Here is a 17,192-nt window from a genome sequence, read left to right as displayed (position 1 = left end):
ACACAATGGAATATTACTCAGCAGTAAAAGAGAATAAAATCATGGCATTTGCAGATCAGTGGATGGAGTTAGAGAAGATAATGCTAATAAAGTTAGCCAATCCCAAAAAAACAAATGCCGAATGTTTCTCTGATATAAATAGACTGATTCATAGTGGGTTAGGGAGGGGGAGCATAGGAGGAATAGACAAACTCTAGGTAGGACAGAGGGGGTGGGAGGAGAAGGGAAGGGGGCGGGTATGGGTTTAGAAATGATGGTGGAATGTGATGGACATTATTATCCAAAGTACATGTATAAGGACACAAATTGGTGTGGATATACTTTGTATACAGCCAGAGATATGAAAAATTGTGCTCTATATGAGTAATAAGAATTGTAATGCATTCCACTGTCATATATAAATAAAAAATGATAAAACATTCTTTGTTGGTCATTCTGCTAATACTTCAAAAGTTAAGAACCACTGGCTTAGGAACTGCCTTAGAGCCTGAAGGTCTAGATAAAGTTGGGAACTTTAAAACAACCTATTTCTTGTCCTTTAGAAGCAGTTTTATAAAAGTAAAGAGTGTTTGGGTTAGTACATAAAAGGCAGTTTAACTCCGGCATAGCTAAAATACCACCCTCCTCATTAGCAGCCAGCTTTTTGTATTCATCCCCTTTAAAGCCTTAAATGAAATTTAGAAGTTTTTACTTTTACATTAGGCTTTGGCAGTTTGTAATAGAAACCTGTCCTCCCCTTTGTGTATACCTTTCAGTTCTTAAATGTTTGAAGGCTTTTCAGTAATAGCATTCTGTTTTGTTTTTTAAAACAGGAAAATTCTTCTAACATACTTTCAGAGTTAGATGAAGAATTTGATAGTTTGTACTCTATATTGGATGATGTAAAAGAAAGTATGATTAATAGTATCAAGCAAGAACAAGCTCGTAAATCACACGAGTTACAGGTGAGACCCTGCAGCTATTTAAGTCTGAATATTCTATTTCATGCTTGATGTGTTGAAAGCAAAAATTAGTGAATTTGTGAGTATAACTATACTTTTATTCAAGAATGGTTTTTAACTTTGCTCAAACTTTCTTTTTTAAATTATGGTTAAGAAATAACAAAATTTACTTTCAGATGTTTTTTAAATGTTGTAATTATGTTATCATGTAACAGAGCTTAAGAACTTTTAAATTTTATTACAAAGCTGAAACTATGTGCCCCTTGAACAAAAACTCCTTATTTTCCCCTCCTGCCAGCTCCTGGCAATCATACTGTTTCCTCTTCCATTGTTTTGATTACTTTTGATATCTCACATGAGTAGAATTGTAAAGTGTTTGTCCTTTTGTGATACTGTTATTTCACTCAGTATAATGTCCCTAGTATAATGTCCCTAGGGTTCATCTGCGTTGTAGCATGTATCAAGATTTCCTGTATTTCTGGTTGGATAATATTTCATGTGTGTATATATTTTCTTTTATCCATTCATCTGTCTGTCAACGTTTGTGATATTTCTACCTCTTGATTATTGTGAATAATGCTTTGGTGAATTTTGTTGTGCAAGTATAAACCTAAGATGCTCCTTTAATTCTTTTGTTGTATACCCAGAAGTCAGATTGCTAATCATATGGTAGTTCTCTTTTTTAGTTTTCTGAAAAACTTTCATATTGTTTTCCGTAGTGGCTATACCATTTTACCTTCTTACCAACAATACATAAGAGTTCGGTTTTTTCTACATCCTCACCAACTTATTTTCTGGGTTTGTTGTTGTTGTTGTTTGTTTTGTCTTGTTTGATAGTAGTTGTTTTTTTACAGTTTAGATTTGCATTTGTCTAATGATTAGAGATGCTGAACATCTTTTTGAATTGTTGATCATCTCTGTTGTTTTCTTTGGAGAGATTCCTATTCAGGTTTTTCCCCACCCCCATATTTTACTTTGCATTTCGAGACAGAGTGTTGCTAAGTTGCTAAGGCTGGTCTCAGCAACTTACCTCAACTTCCTAAGTCTCTGGGTTTATAGGTGTGTGCCACCATGTCTGGCTAAGTTGTAGGAATTTTTTATACATCCTGGGTAAATATTTTTTTTAAATATACTTTTAGTTGTTAATGGACCATTATTTTACTTATTTATATGTTGGTGCTGAGAATTGAACCCAGTGCCTCACAATGCTAGGCAAGCACTCTCCCACTGAGCTACAAACCCCAGCCCATTCTGGGTATATTTTAATTTAACTATTTATCTAGAAAACTTCACTCATGCTAGGCAAGGGTTGTAGTACTGAGCTATATCCCATAACCTTACATTCAGGATATTAACCCCTTATCAGAATTTATTGCAAGTCCCATTTATCTGTTTTTGCTTTTGTTACAAATACAGTATTGCAATATGTGGTGTAATGAAGATTTCCCCCTGTGTTTGAGCTTTAAGGGTTTTGTTGAGAAAGTTGGTGCCTACATCTATATGATGGAGTGTTGACCCCATGTTTTCGTCTAATAGTTGTAAACTTTCTGGTCTAATTCCTATGTCTTTGGCCTATTTCAGTTTGACTTTTGGCAGGGTAAGAGATAGGGATCTGGTTTCATTTTGCTACGCACAGCTGTCCAGTTTTCCCAGCACCATTTGTTAAAAGTCTGTCTTTTCTCCAAAATATATTTTTTGCACCTTTGTCAAGTATCAGATGGCTGTAAGTATGTGGGTTTGTCTCTGTCTTCTATTCTGTTCCATTGGTCTTCATGTTTATTTTAATGCCAATGCCATGCTGATTTTGTTACTATAGCTTTGTAGTATAATTTCAGATCAGGTGTTGTGATGCCTCCTGCATCACTTTTCCTATTGGTTTTTGCTTTGGCTATTCAGGGTCTCTTTCTTTCAAATGAATTTAACAATTTTTTTTTTTTTCTAATTCTGTGAAGAAAGTCATTGGTATTTTGATGGGAATTGCTTTGAATCTGGATATTGCTTTTTGGTACTATGGCTTTTAATGCAATCTTAAGGGGAAAATAAGTAGGCTTGAATATGGAATAGAGACTAGTTAAATATTCTAAAGAAGAATCTTATATACATTTAAAAGCCTAGTAGTTGGTTTGTTTCTCTGTTTGTGGAATCACTACCAGTCTTTTCACATGACCTACAATTAAGAAGGGAAGAAGAGAGAGTGAAAGAGAAAACTAAATGAGATTGTATTAGGTGGAATTAATATGTAAGCATGAAGACTGAGCATATCACTATAACAGTTCTCCTCTTTTGTTTCTCTTCATTCCTATTTAATTCTAGGTACTTGAATTGTAGTTCTTGTGCTATCCAGTCTTGGAAATTTTAATTAATATTTTAGTAGTATGCATTTCTTGAATAGTGTGATAAGTGATGCTCAACTTGAATGTACCTGCATCTCATTTCACAAACTTTAGCTTAAATAGTTATCATTAAGAAATTTAGTCTTCATTACAGAGGATGTTGTCTGAAGGTAGATTGTTATTTTAATTTAAATTGTAGATAGTTTTCTGACTACTTTTATTAATAGAGAAGAATCTTCAAATAAATTTGGCCCCGGTAGTTTATCATTCTTTTCTTTTTTGTTTTAAATTCTATCTTTATACATACAAAGCTAAGCTTTTTACATAAATTATGGAAAGAAATACAAAGTAATAAAATAATATAAACTTATTGAATATATGACTGGTCATGATTATCTTGCTTCAGCAGCTCTCTGAATTTTTTTTCATTACTGCTATTAAAATCACTTATAAATTTATTATAACAATGTATATTTTAAATTTCTGATGGCAATAAGAAACTTCATATTAATGATTTAGTTTTTTTTTCCCCCTTAGAATCAGCTTAGTCAATGTAATAATGCCCTGGAGAATTCTGAAGAATTGCTAGAATTTGCGACAAGGTCCTTAGATATAAAGGAGCCTGAAGATTTTTCAAAGGTACAAAAAAAAAAAAAAAAAAACTTATGAAAAAAATTTACTCTAATGCACTTTATAAAGGAGTTAACTCCTTTAGTTTTGGATTTGTTTATTCATTTCTTTTTAATTTATTTTATTTTTTCCCTTTTTTTTCATTTTGTTGTTCAGTCATTTCTAATGTTGAAGAAGCTTGGGATTTCTGGATAATTAAAATGCAAGCTTCTCAAGCTGCTTTGTTTTAAAGGAGACACTTATTAGTATGTATCTTTGGGATCATGAAAACGTTAACTATTTTAGTTTAATTTTTCTTTACTACTCAATTCAGATGAATCAAGTTACTTTCCTTTTAGTTATATCTCTATTGGTAATTATTTAAAGGTACTTATGTACTTGAATGGAGTCATAACTTTCTTTTAGATTTTTCATGACCGAGGAAAGAAGATTGATATTACCATTGATGTGGTTCAAAACTAGTTTTCTAAGAGTTGATTGGGAAAACATTATCAATTGATATATATAAGCATTGTAACCCTGTGAAACTTCTTATTGGAGACAAATGTCCTATTATTTAGCCTAAGTAATTGAATGTTTTATTAAAACATGAAAAAATAGGTCCTTGTTAAAGGGTATGTTTGGATAGAAATAAAAGGAATAAAGAGGTAGCTTGCTTCTGTTTTAACTTAGAGTCTCTCATTTAAAGGATTCTGAATTATATACTTATTTTTTTTAATTTTTTAACATTTTTTTAGTTTTTGGCGGACACAACATCTTTGTTTGTATGTGGTGCTGAGGATCAAACCCGGGCTATACACATGCCAGGCGAGCACGCTACCGCTTGAGCCACATCCCCAGCCCCTATACTTATTTTAAATAGGGTGATTTTAAAATGATTTTCAGTTTATCAATTTAAAACTCAAGGATGTAGAATTAGCAAAGACAAGATATGAACAAGGGGAAATTAAACTATATAATTAACAAAATGTTACTGTATAGTTTATCAGGATTAGATTTAAGTTTGATGTTCCTATTTGTGGACTAGGCAGTGAATTGTATTAATGTTAGAAAGGTACTTTTATAGTCCATTTGTATCTAGTCAATGTTTTCATTCTATGACTTTCCTGTGAACTTGAGGTAGAAAAAAACTCCTCTTCCTTGATAACATTTTTACTCTAAAAATGCAAAGATTTAAAGATGAACTTTAAAAATCAATTTATTCTTTTAACAACATAAATCAAAGTAGATTACTACACTAATTAATTCTTAGATTTGTAGGTGAGTTGTAAAAAGTTTTCCTTTGCATTTGGTAGGATTTGCTGTGAAAAGGAATTATGAGGAGACTTTTTCTTACTTGAAAATACTTTAGTAGTATGAGATGTCCCCTGTATACAGGGCATTCACGTGATAAACTTAAATATCTGGAACATAGCCAAGAAACATGCAGAAAGTTAAAAAAAAAAATGTTTTGAGTCATCAAAATCATTGTCATGGAGTTCATGAACAGGAATTTATATTCCCTATTCACAATGATGACTCAGAGTCTGTTGACTATTAATTTGAACACGGTTCTTCTAATTTTTAGGGGTTTTTAAAATTTAATTTTATTTTATTTTTAATAATTCCTACTTGTCAACAGATTCCCCTTCTGGTGGAGTAGGGTAGCTGTTTCTGGCCAGTGTAATCCTAACAGCAGGAGTTAGTCCTAGAGTGAAGAAGACAGGAAAACTTAAAAATGTGAACACAAGAACTCAGTTGTGTTTAAATAGGGCTATTACTTGGAAAAACTGTGATAAATGTTTATTTATTTCAAGTTTCTCTTTCTGTTGACATTTTCAGTATAGTTCTCTCCTCTTCCTCTCAAATGCTGCACATTTCTTTCTCTCTTCTTTGTTCTTTCTAGCTTTGTTTCTGTTAAAATTTTTTCCCCAAAATTGTAAATTGGAAAGGTTCTGATAAATCACATTGTGGTTTAAAAATATTTTCTTAATATGCCACTTTGTTTTTTCATTATCTAATTTGGTCTCTTCTCCCAGCATTTTATAGTACTTCTTTGTATCTTAAACCATTTGGAGAGGTGAAGAAATGAATTGTCAGTCTTTCCTAACCAGAAATGTGAGTTTATTCAAGAAAAATTCTTAACTGCTTGAGTTATTTTCTTAATATCACTTCCTTATCCATCTCCACTGGTCTATAGGCCTGCTTCAAATACATAGTTGTTGACAAAATAAGGAGAGAACTTTTAAGATTAATTATTAGACCAATAGCATATCATTATATCTGGAAAAAGAAATTCTTTTAAGGCATACTATTTGTGAATATTTAAGTGCTTAAATCAAATTAATATGACTAGTTCATGGGGACAAAAACAAATGATTAAGGAAAAATCCAGGCAACGGGTCCTATCATACTTTTTATTTTTAAGAGTATCTTACTACTAATATTTACATTATCATGTTACCTTACCTCAGCATGAAGCTGCTCTGTCCACCACCATCATACAATCTCAAAGTAAGCAAATAGAAATAGCACAAATAGGATAGGATTTTTGAACATATTTTTACTTAAAAAAAACCTACTCTAAGTTTGGTTGATAGTAAGTATATGCAGAATGATCACCAGCAAATGGGATACAAATTATTAGGTTTATTCCTGGATGAACAAGTGGCCAGACTCTACCAATCTGACACTTGCTGAACAATATTCCAGTAGTGATTATTTTGAGTTAGAAAGAGAAATATATTAAACTGCCACTTTACATGTATTTATCTGTGGTAAAATGGCAGAAGGCACTGCTTCCCCTTTTACCCTACTCTGCACGTTTTTATTCTACTGTGGGCACTCATGGGTAGGAAACAATTCGCTCCTAGAAGTGAGCGAATTGTTTCCTACCCATGAGTGCCCACAGTAGAATAAAAAGTGCAGAGTAGGGTAAAAGGGGAGCAGTGCCTTCTGCATTTTACCACAGATAAATACATTAAAGTGGGTTTAATATATTTCTCTCTTCTAACTCAAAATAACTCACTACTGGAATATTGTTCAGCAAGTGTCAGGCTCTGGCCACTGGGAGGAGAAAACAAGGAAAGAACTTACGCAGCACTTTCAAGGGAAAATTATTGGCGGAAGCTACTCATGTAGGCTGAAGTCAGGAATGCTGGGAGAGGAGAGGACCTTCAACAACATTCTTTCATTTTGAAGGCAATTTAAAAACAAATATTTATTATGTATAGCTCAATCTATAGTTTTCACCTTTATATGAATTCCTCAGTTTCAAAATTTGTTTCAAGTTATTTACTGTGATTTTGTGACAAATACTTTAAACAATTGTGATTTTTAAAAGTTCTTTTATGAACAGATAAATATATGTGTAAAAAATATAAAACTTTTGATGTATGGAGTCATTAGAAGGATGATGATTTTTATCTAAAGGAAAATAGTATTTTGAAACTATCTTTTTTTTTCCCCTTTGTGTAACAAGACAAAAATGATAATATTACGAATAAATGTAGAAGTAATGAGTTGTTTCAGAGACTTAAATAGTGATGTTGATAGTGATGTAACTAATGACTAATGCTTCTTAGAAGCTTTCCAGTGATATACAATTCCATAACCTAAAATAAGTTTAAGCATTTACTGAGACTTCTTCGTAACTCGTTAAATGGAGTTATGCAGATAAAAAATAAATATGCTAGCAGCAGAGCTATGGTAAATCCTGGGATCAGTTGGTACTTATTAAACAGATGCTTAATTCTTAATTAATAAAATTTATCATTCTTGAAATTGAAATAGAGGAATCAAGCTGTGTAGTAATATGTATCTTTTGGTTAGCTTTCTGCTTTGGGAGAAGAAATTCTAGAAAAAATTTATTTTCCATTTTAATACATTTCTTAAAATTGGACACTTTTAGAAAAATATCTTTAGATTTTGAAACTTTTCTTTCTTATTGTACAAGATAATTTTTTTCTTTTTTTCTTTTTTTTTTTTTTTTTTAATGGTGCTGGGGATTGAACCCAGGGCCTTGTGCATGCAGGACAAGCACTCTACCAGCTGAGCTATAATTTCTTAAGTTCTGCCTTCATACAGTATACATACAATAAAATTTGAACCTTTGGAAGAGGAGTCACAGAATTTTCAATTTTATCAACATATAAATATATAGGACAACCCTTTTTCCTAGATTATCTGACTTTTCAACTATTCCTTTACTGTTTTTTCACAGTGTGATATATGAAATAATATCATAAAAACTTTGCACGCATGCATATGTGCACATACACACAAACACGAAAAATGATTCACTAAATTAAGCAACACTAGAAATAAAAAAAGAATCATCATGGTCAGTTTAAAAAAATAGTAATGATCTTCATATCATTGGGTTATATAAGGGAGATTGATAAGTAGCATTCCTCCAATCAAGTTCACAACCAATTAGGAGTTAAGGTAAAACAATAAAACTGATAAAAGGCCAAATGCTGATAATATAATATTGTATAATATGAGTTATACCATTGGGCAAGTTTCTTAGTATTGAATCCCAGAATTAGACAGACTAGCCCTCCCACATTTGTTCAACAGTGGCTACCTCAGTTTACTGTGGGGGGGGCCCTCTTTCAGTGAAACTGAAAGCAGAGAGGGAAGGAACACAACATGTATTCTCTGTGGGCAAACAAACTGCCAGAAAAAGTGGAAGATATTCAACTTCTCATTTCTATTTTGTCCTTTCAAACTCATAATCGAATAAGTCCTATTACTTACCAAGAAGAAATGAGGGACTAGAAAGGCTAAAAGAGTAATGCTAATGGCATTTCCTCCATGTGTAAAGAAATATCAGGTATAGAGGAGTCCCCTCTTTTCTTCCCTTGTATTTAAGATCTTTTTTTGTAATTCTAGCTATGACAGTAATTTTTAAAAATCAATATAATTAACTTTCTTTACATTTCTTATCCCTGGTACCAAACTAGTTTCATGTCTTAAAACACATATAGATGCCTTCCACAGAATTGGACTGTTTGCTGTAGAATAAAGACCTTGGAAAGAACTTTTAGAATCATTAAGGATCAAAATCCCTTAGTAAAGAAATAAAATGATTAGTATACAAGGTTACAGAGTTGGATAATGGTAATGCTGGAACTGTGTAACATAATTATCTCTGAAATCTCAGTGATATTCAGACTAAAATATTTTAGGATGGTTATAAAAGTGACCAAAAGTAGAATTAGTGTTAGAATTGAAGGAGAAAGGCCAAAGAAGCATTGCTATATACATCTAATTAACATTAAATTTAATTAAATAATACTGTTACTGCACACCAGGCATTATGCTAGGCACCAGGGATAGAGTTTTCAGCAAAATGGCCATGTTCTACCTTTCATATATTATTAACTGTGCTTAATAGTGTGAGAAAAAACTTTTGGCTATATTATATTGTATACAGATGTAAAAGACCAATAGTTTTTGCATTTTCATTGTTTTTCCATGATTGGACTAACATCAAGTTATAACTCTGTCCCCTTCTTAAACTTGTACCTAAAAAAAATAAGACATATGTATAATAGGTTAAAGTTTGCAGCTTCTGTGAAATCACCTGAGGGAAAGAAAGACCCCATTTCTAGAAGTACTTCTCTGGTCCCTCCTCATCTGAATTTCTGGCACTACAACCTAATTCTTTGGGGTAAAAGATCGTAAGCTGCAGCCTAGTTTTGTACATTAGCAGGCAAACTCTAGAACGCAAAGTTCTTATCTACTCAAACATCTCTAAAGAAAAAATTAAAGAACAGATTTGACATGTACAAGAAAATCACTAGGATGCACAGAAATGTGTGTCCCATAAAGAGATTTATTCTAGTTGAAAAATGTCAGACTGAATGAAATGGAGGTGTGTTTTAATGACCTTAAGGTAAGAAAAAACATTTAAAGTCATTTAGAACTAGTTTGGAGTGTTGAATTTTTCTACTTTTAAGGGATTTATATGGGGTCTGGTTTTTCTATTAAGTTCTAACATCACATCATGCAAACTTATGTGAACTGTACAGATTTTCTGTAATTTATGTTTTGGTGAATATGAACAACTAATCTATTGCAGGGTTTATATCCTAACTTTTCTTGCATGTCACTGCCATTGAAACTCGCATGAAAAGCACTAACTACCTTCTTTCTCTTCTCCCTGATTTGCTTCAAGGCTGCCAGACAGATCAAGGATAGGTATGGTATAAAAACTATATTTTATTTAAGTATCAATATTGAAGTCAGAAATGAAATTCAGAAATAGTTTTTCATTAGAATTATGGTTTAAATAAAAATGCCCAATGGCCAAGTATTTTTACAAAATAAAGATATCTCTATATCCTCTTGGAATAATCAGTAAGATTTTTTTTTTAAAATGTGTTTCAAGAACATAGTTGTGGACAATTATGTGCTTCCAAAAGAATTTCATTTCTGGTATAATAATATAGTTAGCTTTAGAAAAGTTCTTAACTAGTTGTATTAGTGGAGAGGTACTATTTTGAATATTTAAAAAAAAAGTATTCCTGGAATGCATTTTCATTGTTTTTAGATTTAAATATAAGCAGATCTTATTTTCAGAGAAGTCACAGTATTTTAAAATAAGTCCTCAATAGCTAAAGTTCTCATACTTCACTCTTTAACACCTTTGTATTCTCATTCTATCCTGTTCCTGGTGCCATCTCTGTTTCTAATGCCATCACTATCTAGTTTATATTCTGTGGGAAGAGAAAATTATTAAAGACGTTAGCTTAGAATGTTTTTCTCATTGGTAGAGTTAGTAATAAAAAAGAGAACTTAGTAGTTGTTGAAATGAATACATCAGAATGCTTAAATTGCTGCTGGCTACATTTGGATTGTGTTCACACAGCAGGAATGGATTTGGTCTGCTTGACCAGTCATTGAGCATTGTCTGTAGAGAGAACATAACTTAAGGTTCTTCATCTGAGGATCATAAGAATTTCTGAAAGGCAAAGCTCTTCAAACATTACTCTGAATCTTATATTAAATTGTTGTTCATCAGATAATTCATGAAAATACTCCTTTTGGATTGTATGAAACAAATTAGTGTAACCATTGTTAATAAATATTTGCAGGAATTTTCAACTCTGGTTTCTCTTATTTTTTAATTTGACTAGAGGCAAGATTTACACAGTAGTAAAAGCATTTTTAGCACTAATATTAATTTTTTATCTTTTATATTTTACATCAGGTAGTAGTTAAAGGTATAGGTTGTTCTTATACATCCGAGATATAGAAAAAAGATCATAAGAAGTTTTTATTTTATTTTATTTTTTAAGAGACAAGGTCTCATTGTGTTGGCCAGCTGGACCCAAACTCCTGGTCTCAAGCAGTCCTCCTATCTGAACTTCCAAGTAGTTGAGATTATAGGTACATGCCACCATGCCTGATGTGATTATGAGAGGTCAAAGGTAAAACATTAGCAATATGAGTAATGACTAATAGAATAGTTTATTAATGAAGTAGATTTGAGTTGTATCTGCTGGAATTTGCTATGAGCAATCCAAATTCCACCCTGCCTAGATTATTTTTCCTGTTTAGCTACTATTCTGTTACATTCTTCTCTGGTTCCTTATTTTTTGTATTAGAAGTCACTTCCTAATCAGACTTGGGGCTGTCCAAAGACCTTGTGAGAGACCTTGCAAAATCTTCATTTCAAGATTCTGTATGGTTGTGCTTCCCAGAATTCTTTCCTTATTCCTGATCTCTTTCTCTTTATCCAGATTTGGCATAATTTTATTTTATGAGCACCTTTCATGACTGTATTCTTCACTGAAGCTTGACTTTACTTCCTCTTCTCAGCCAGCAGGCCAGGATTCCTTATTTCTGTTAGGGAAAATTCCACTTTTTAATTTGTTTTGCTCAAAGTTTATATTTTTTATTTTTTTATTTTTTGGCTACTTACAAAGTATTTGCTTCCTGCCTGAGGAGTGTTTCTGGGTCTTAGCTTAATTATTTAAACACGATTTTAGCCTCATAAAACCCAGATTTCCCTAATATAGTTTCTGATCTCTCAGAAAACGAGTTTCTAGAATTCCATCATTACCTTTTGTAGTATGAAAATAGTTTTAAAATATAGTCATAATGAAAATCTTGTTTCATCAAGCTAAGAAGGGATTATTCTCTTATGTAAAGATGAATTTTAAGGAAGAGTTTAAAATCTGAGCAAGGAATCAAATTTTTAAAAATGACCAAATTATATTGTTGTATTATGTGCATGTACAAAGATGTAACAATAAATCCCACTAAAAATTTTAAAAGTGAACTAAAAGTATATTGAAACTTCAGTATCATTTGCTATGATTTAAGGTAAAAGAATGGCAGGAGTGAGAAGGAAAACTGAAGACTGAGAAGTAATACATGGCATATTTCCAAAAATTTAAAATCACTTAGGGAACTTGGTAATTTTGGAAGATGATTAGTTGAGAGAGAGAGAGAGAGAGAGAGAGAGAGAGAGAGAGAGAGAGAGAGAATGAGAATTATTGCTGGGTGTGATGGCACACTGAGAAAGGGGGAATCATAATTTTAAGGCCAGCCTCAGCAATTTAATGAGGCTCTACACAACTTAGCGAGACCCTGTCTCAAAAAAAAAAAAAAAAAAAAAATTAAAAAGAGATGAGGAATGTAGCTTTAGTGGTAAAGTGCCTCTGAGTTCAACTCCCAGTATACCCCCCACAAAAAAAGGGGGGGGAAAGGGAGAGAATTATTGGTTCTTGGAAGAGAAGGATCATGAAGGGGAGAGGCAAATTAGGTTGTTTGAGAAAATTAAATGTGTTCATATGTTTTGTATAGTTGCTTTCTCTTTGCAAAAAGAAGGAAGCTATCCTTGAGTTCAGCTGATACTATTAGAAGTAAACTAAGCAAGTCAAGGTGAAGCATGCTTAATTACATGAATCTCTAGAGATGATTTAGAAATTTGAGATTTGTAATTTGGGCTTTGAGGCACATTTGTTTAAATATGTTCAGTTTAAAAATAAAAGATATTGAAAGAGTGTAGCATTGTTGCACAATTGAATTGATTCATTTGAACTTTTAAGTTTTCATTGACTAGGAATCAGTTTTGTTTTAGGTTTTGCTAAACCTTTCTAATCCACTTTTGGTAGACATTCTTTTTGTTTGTACTTATAGTGATTAAATCAAGTTTATAGATTTTGTAGGTTTCATATTTTAAATTTTCTAAAATACTTTCTGATAATTTCCCTCAGCATTTCTCGTTAAAAAGTCATGTTGTTTATCAGGCTTAGAAGAAACCAAGTAAGTTCAAACCCATTCACCGATTCAGAGAGTGTTTAGTAAGAACCTATTTTAATGTAACTCTTACTGATATCTTCAAATCAAAGGATACTTGAGACTATAAAGAACAACATACAAGACTAAGCGTTTATTCCTAACTTCTTGATATAATTTGAAATTTATTATTTGAGAATCAACAGCTTAATGTAATAAGTGTGGAATACTAGCATTATATTTGTCAATACAGTAAGCAGTCATTTTGAGTTCTCTTCCTTATAAATTGATTTTAATGTAGCACTTTCTTTTTGGTAAATAAATCAACTGTTTATTCATTGTTGTGTAGTGATTACTTTTTTAGTTGTAAATAACTGAAAACAGCAACATTTTGACATTTTTCATTTCCAAATAAGTGAATACATCTCTGTCTTGGTTAGATTTGATAGATCTGATTGACTAGGCGTGGCCTGGTTCCCTTTGTTCTTCCATCTCTATTTACTTTCTCTCCCAAATTATGTACTAGGAGAATGCATTCATGAATAGTGCTTCTGTACCATTCTTTGATCAAAGATTATAAAGGACTTTGTAACACCTGTGGAAATTTACTGTTAATTTGAAATAAAATGATAGTAAAAGGGTTTCTTTTGATCTCCAGTTTTAATTGAAAATAGTTTCCCTACACTATTGACAAATTAAGATCTAGCTTGGCTTCATTCTTTTTAACTTCACATTCATCTAGTAAGTGTTTGTTGAAGTCCTATTATTTCCATGGCATGTAGTTCCATGGGGCTGTTTCTCTTAATATCCTTCCATGTATGTAGCTAATGCTGACAGATCAGTGACCTCTGCTGGTTTGATATTCACTGGTCATGATTTCACCTTTTTCCTTTCTCATTCATGGCCTGTCTTTAACAGGTACTACTATACTATACAATATTATATCCATCTGCTTCAACTCTTGTTGTAGGGCACACGATGTAGCTATTACTACAGGGGAGAATGTTTGAATCGGGTTATATATACACTTCAGTATTTGGCATGTGAAAAGGAGTGGGGGTGGCATCAGGAGGTCAGTTTGATTGAGTGTACAGAGGTTCAGATGAAGGTTGGGTCTGGTAAGGATTATTTATATGGGATATTTCTTTTATTGATATTGGCATATTATATGATTGTATAAAACTGGATGGAATTGCTAAGTTATCTTAGAGGTCTTTAAAAGTCATTTCTCAGATTTTTACTTAATTTTCAAAAGACAGATTTATATTTGTTCTAGTCTCTGAAATCATTAGAATGAATTAATTTTTGTCTTTTCATTTTATAAATTAAATGATTTGATACTTCTTGTTCTTCTGTTTTAAAAAGTATATTTGTGTTTACCATAGAGTCACAATGGCTTCAGCCTTTCGCCTTTCTTTGAAACCAAAGGTCAGTGACAGCATGACTCACTTAATGGTGGATTTCTCTCAGGAAAGACAGATGCTGCAAACTTTGAAGTTTTTGCCAGGTAAACAGCATGTATTACATGTACAGTTTTGAATAAAAATTTTTCCTGCAATGCTTTTCTGTAATGAACATTGGTATATAAATATTAAAGAAGCATAGTGTGATTTTTTTTCTTCATTCCACTAAATATTTAAATTTGGTAGTCTTTATTTTTAGAGAATTATTTTATGGTAGTAAATATTCTATTTCAAGAATCCCATTAAGGAGTATCATTTGATGGTTAAGAGTGGGTCTTTAGACCAAACTTTTTTAGATTTGAATTTTGCTGTATACTTGCCATGTAATCCTGAACAAGTTATTTGACTTGCCTCATTTCTGCTTCTTTAGAATGTGATATTATTCTAGGGTTTTTGTAAGGATTAAATGAATTGATACTTCTAAGGCATTTGTATAATAGTGTATGGCACATAGTTAAAGCTCAGAGGATGTTAGCTGTTGGCATATTATGTGATTGTATAAAGCTGGATGGAATTGCTAAATTATCTTAGAGGTCTTTAAAAGGCATTTTTCAGATTTTTACTTAATTTTCAAAAGACAGATTTATATTTGACTGTTCTAGTCTCCAAAATCATTAGAATGAAATAATTTTTGTCTTTTCATTTTACAAATTAAATTATATATTGCCGCAGTCTCTGGCTGGGCACAAATCACGAGCCTCCACACAGCTTGTAGATTCAAACAGCAATTCTTTATTCCCGAACTCACACCGGCTGTCTACAAACACGTTCTGGGGGAATCCACTTTCTCTGCCCAAATCCACTACTCTGCCCAAATCCACTACTCTGCCCAAATTCACCCACATGGGCTTCTGTCTCCCAAAATATACTGTCTGACCCTAAGAACTCAAGAGGAACTCAGCAGCAGGATACGCCCTATTCTAAAGGGGGAACACCCTAATCTCCTATTATGCTAAACTGCCCTATTCTAAAGGGGGAACACCCTAATCTCCTATTATGCTAAACCACTCTATTCTAAAGGGGGAACACCCTAAACAGGGATCTGCCCTGGTCCTTGAGCAAGGTCACCTTACATGCAATGTCCTGCAAAATGTCCTATTTCCATGAGTCCTTCCATTAAAGAAACATGGGGGTACGCTGGCAAGGAAATTGTCATACCTACTTGGCTGATGGCTCCCAGCAATATATATGTATATATATAAAAAAAACAGCAGATTGCGTTACAATTCATATTACATATACAGCACAATTTTTCATATCTCTGGTTGTATATAAAGTATATTCACAACAATTCATGTCTTCATACATGTACTTTAAATAATGATATCCATCACATTCCACCACCTTTTCTAACCCCCTGCCTCCTCCCTTCCCCTTCCACCCCTCTGCCCTGTCTAGAGTGCATCTATTTCTCCCATGCTCCCCTTCCCTACCCCACTATGAATCAGTCTACTTATATCAGAGAAAACATTTGGCATTTTGGGGGGGGGGGGATTGGCTAACTTCACTTAGCATTATCTTCTCTAACTCCATCCATTCACCTGCAAACGCCATTATTTTATTCTCTTTTATTGCCGAGTAATATTCCATTGTATATATATATATGCCACATTTTTTTTATCCATTTATCTATTGAAGGGCATCTAGGTTGGTTCCACAGTTTAGCTATTTTGAATTGTGCAACTATAAACATTGATGTGGCTGTGTCCCTGTAGTATGCTGTTTTTTCGTATAGACCAAGGAGAGGGATAGCTGGGTCAAATGGTGGTTCCATTCCCAGTTTTCCAAAGAATCTCCGTACTGCTTCCATATTGGCTGCACCAATCCCACCAGCAATGTGTAAGTGTGCCTCTTCCCCCACATCCTCGCCAGCACTTATTTTTGTTTGTCTTCATAATAGCTGCCATTCTGACAGGAGTGAGATGAAATCTTAGAGTAGTTTTGATTTGCATTTCTCTAATTGCTAGAGATGATGACATTTTTTCATATATTTGATGATTGTATATCAGAAGAAAGATATATAAAAATTAACTAAAATGCATCAAAGACCTTGCAAATAGACCAAAAACTATGCAACTTATAGAGGAAAGCAAAGGTCAACACTCCAGCATAAAGGACAGGTAATGATTTTTTTCATTAGGACCCCTAAAGCTTGGGAAATAATGCCAAGAGTTAATAAATGAAATGGTATTAAATTAAAAAGCACCTGCACAGCAAAGGAAAGAGTAATGTGAAAAAAATAACCTACAGAATGGAGGAAAATCTTTGTTAGCTACATTTCTGACAGAGGATTAATACCTAGAATATATAAAGAACTCAAAAATGTTTGCACCAAAAAAACCACCTTATTAATAAATGGGCAAATAAATTAAACAGACACTTCATAAAAGAAGAAATAAAATGGCCATTCACACCAGTCAGAATGGCAGTCCTCAGGAATTAAAACAATAATAAACGCTGGAAAGGATGTGGAGAAAAAGGATTGTAAATTAGTACATTCACTATGGAAATCAGTATGGAGGTTCCTCAAAAGACTAGGCATGGAAGCACCATACGACACAGCCATACCACCACTCCACAGTATTTATCCT

At 32.8% G+C, this 17,192-nt stretch overlaps 1 protein-coding gene across 1 annotated transcript in view; it reads left to right on the top strand.

The window, feature by feature from the left end:
* The window catches only part of Fsd1l (fibronectin type III and SPRY domain containing 1 like), a 70,020-nt gene that overhangs the window by 19,649 nt on the left and 33,179 nt on the right, over window positions 1–17,192 (top strand). The window contains exons 3-6 of the mRNA XM_076845728.2: window positions 813–944; window positions 3,812–3,913; window positions 10,068–10,090; window positions 14,524–14,645. Coding sequence (XP_076701843.1) covers window positions 813–944; window positions 3,812–3,913; window positions 10,068–10,090; window positions 14,524–14,645 — 379 coding nt within the window. The remainder of the gene's footprint in view (window positions 1–812; window positions 945–3,811; window positions 3,914–10,067; window positions 10,091–14,523; window positions 14,646–17,192) is intronic.

Source organism: Callospermophilus lateralis, chromosome 2 (genome assembly GCF_048772815.1).
Source record: "Callospermophilus lateralis isolate mCalLat2 chromosome 2, mCalLat2.hap1, whole genome shotgun sequence".
Taxonomy (NCBI): domain Eukaryota; kingdom Metazoa; phylum Chordata; class Mammalia; order Rodentia; family Sciuridae; genus Callospermophilus; species Callospermophilus lateralis.
The sequence above is the reverse complement of the archived record's forward strand: the minus strand, read 5'-3'. Positions and strand labels throughout refer to the sequence as shown.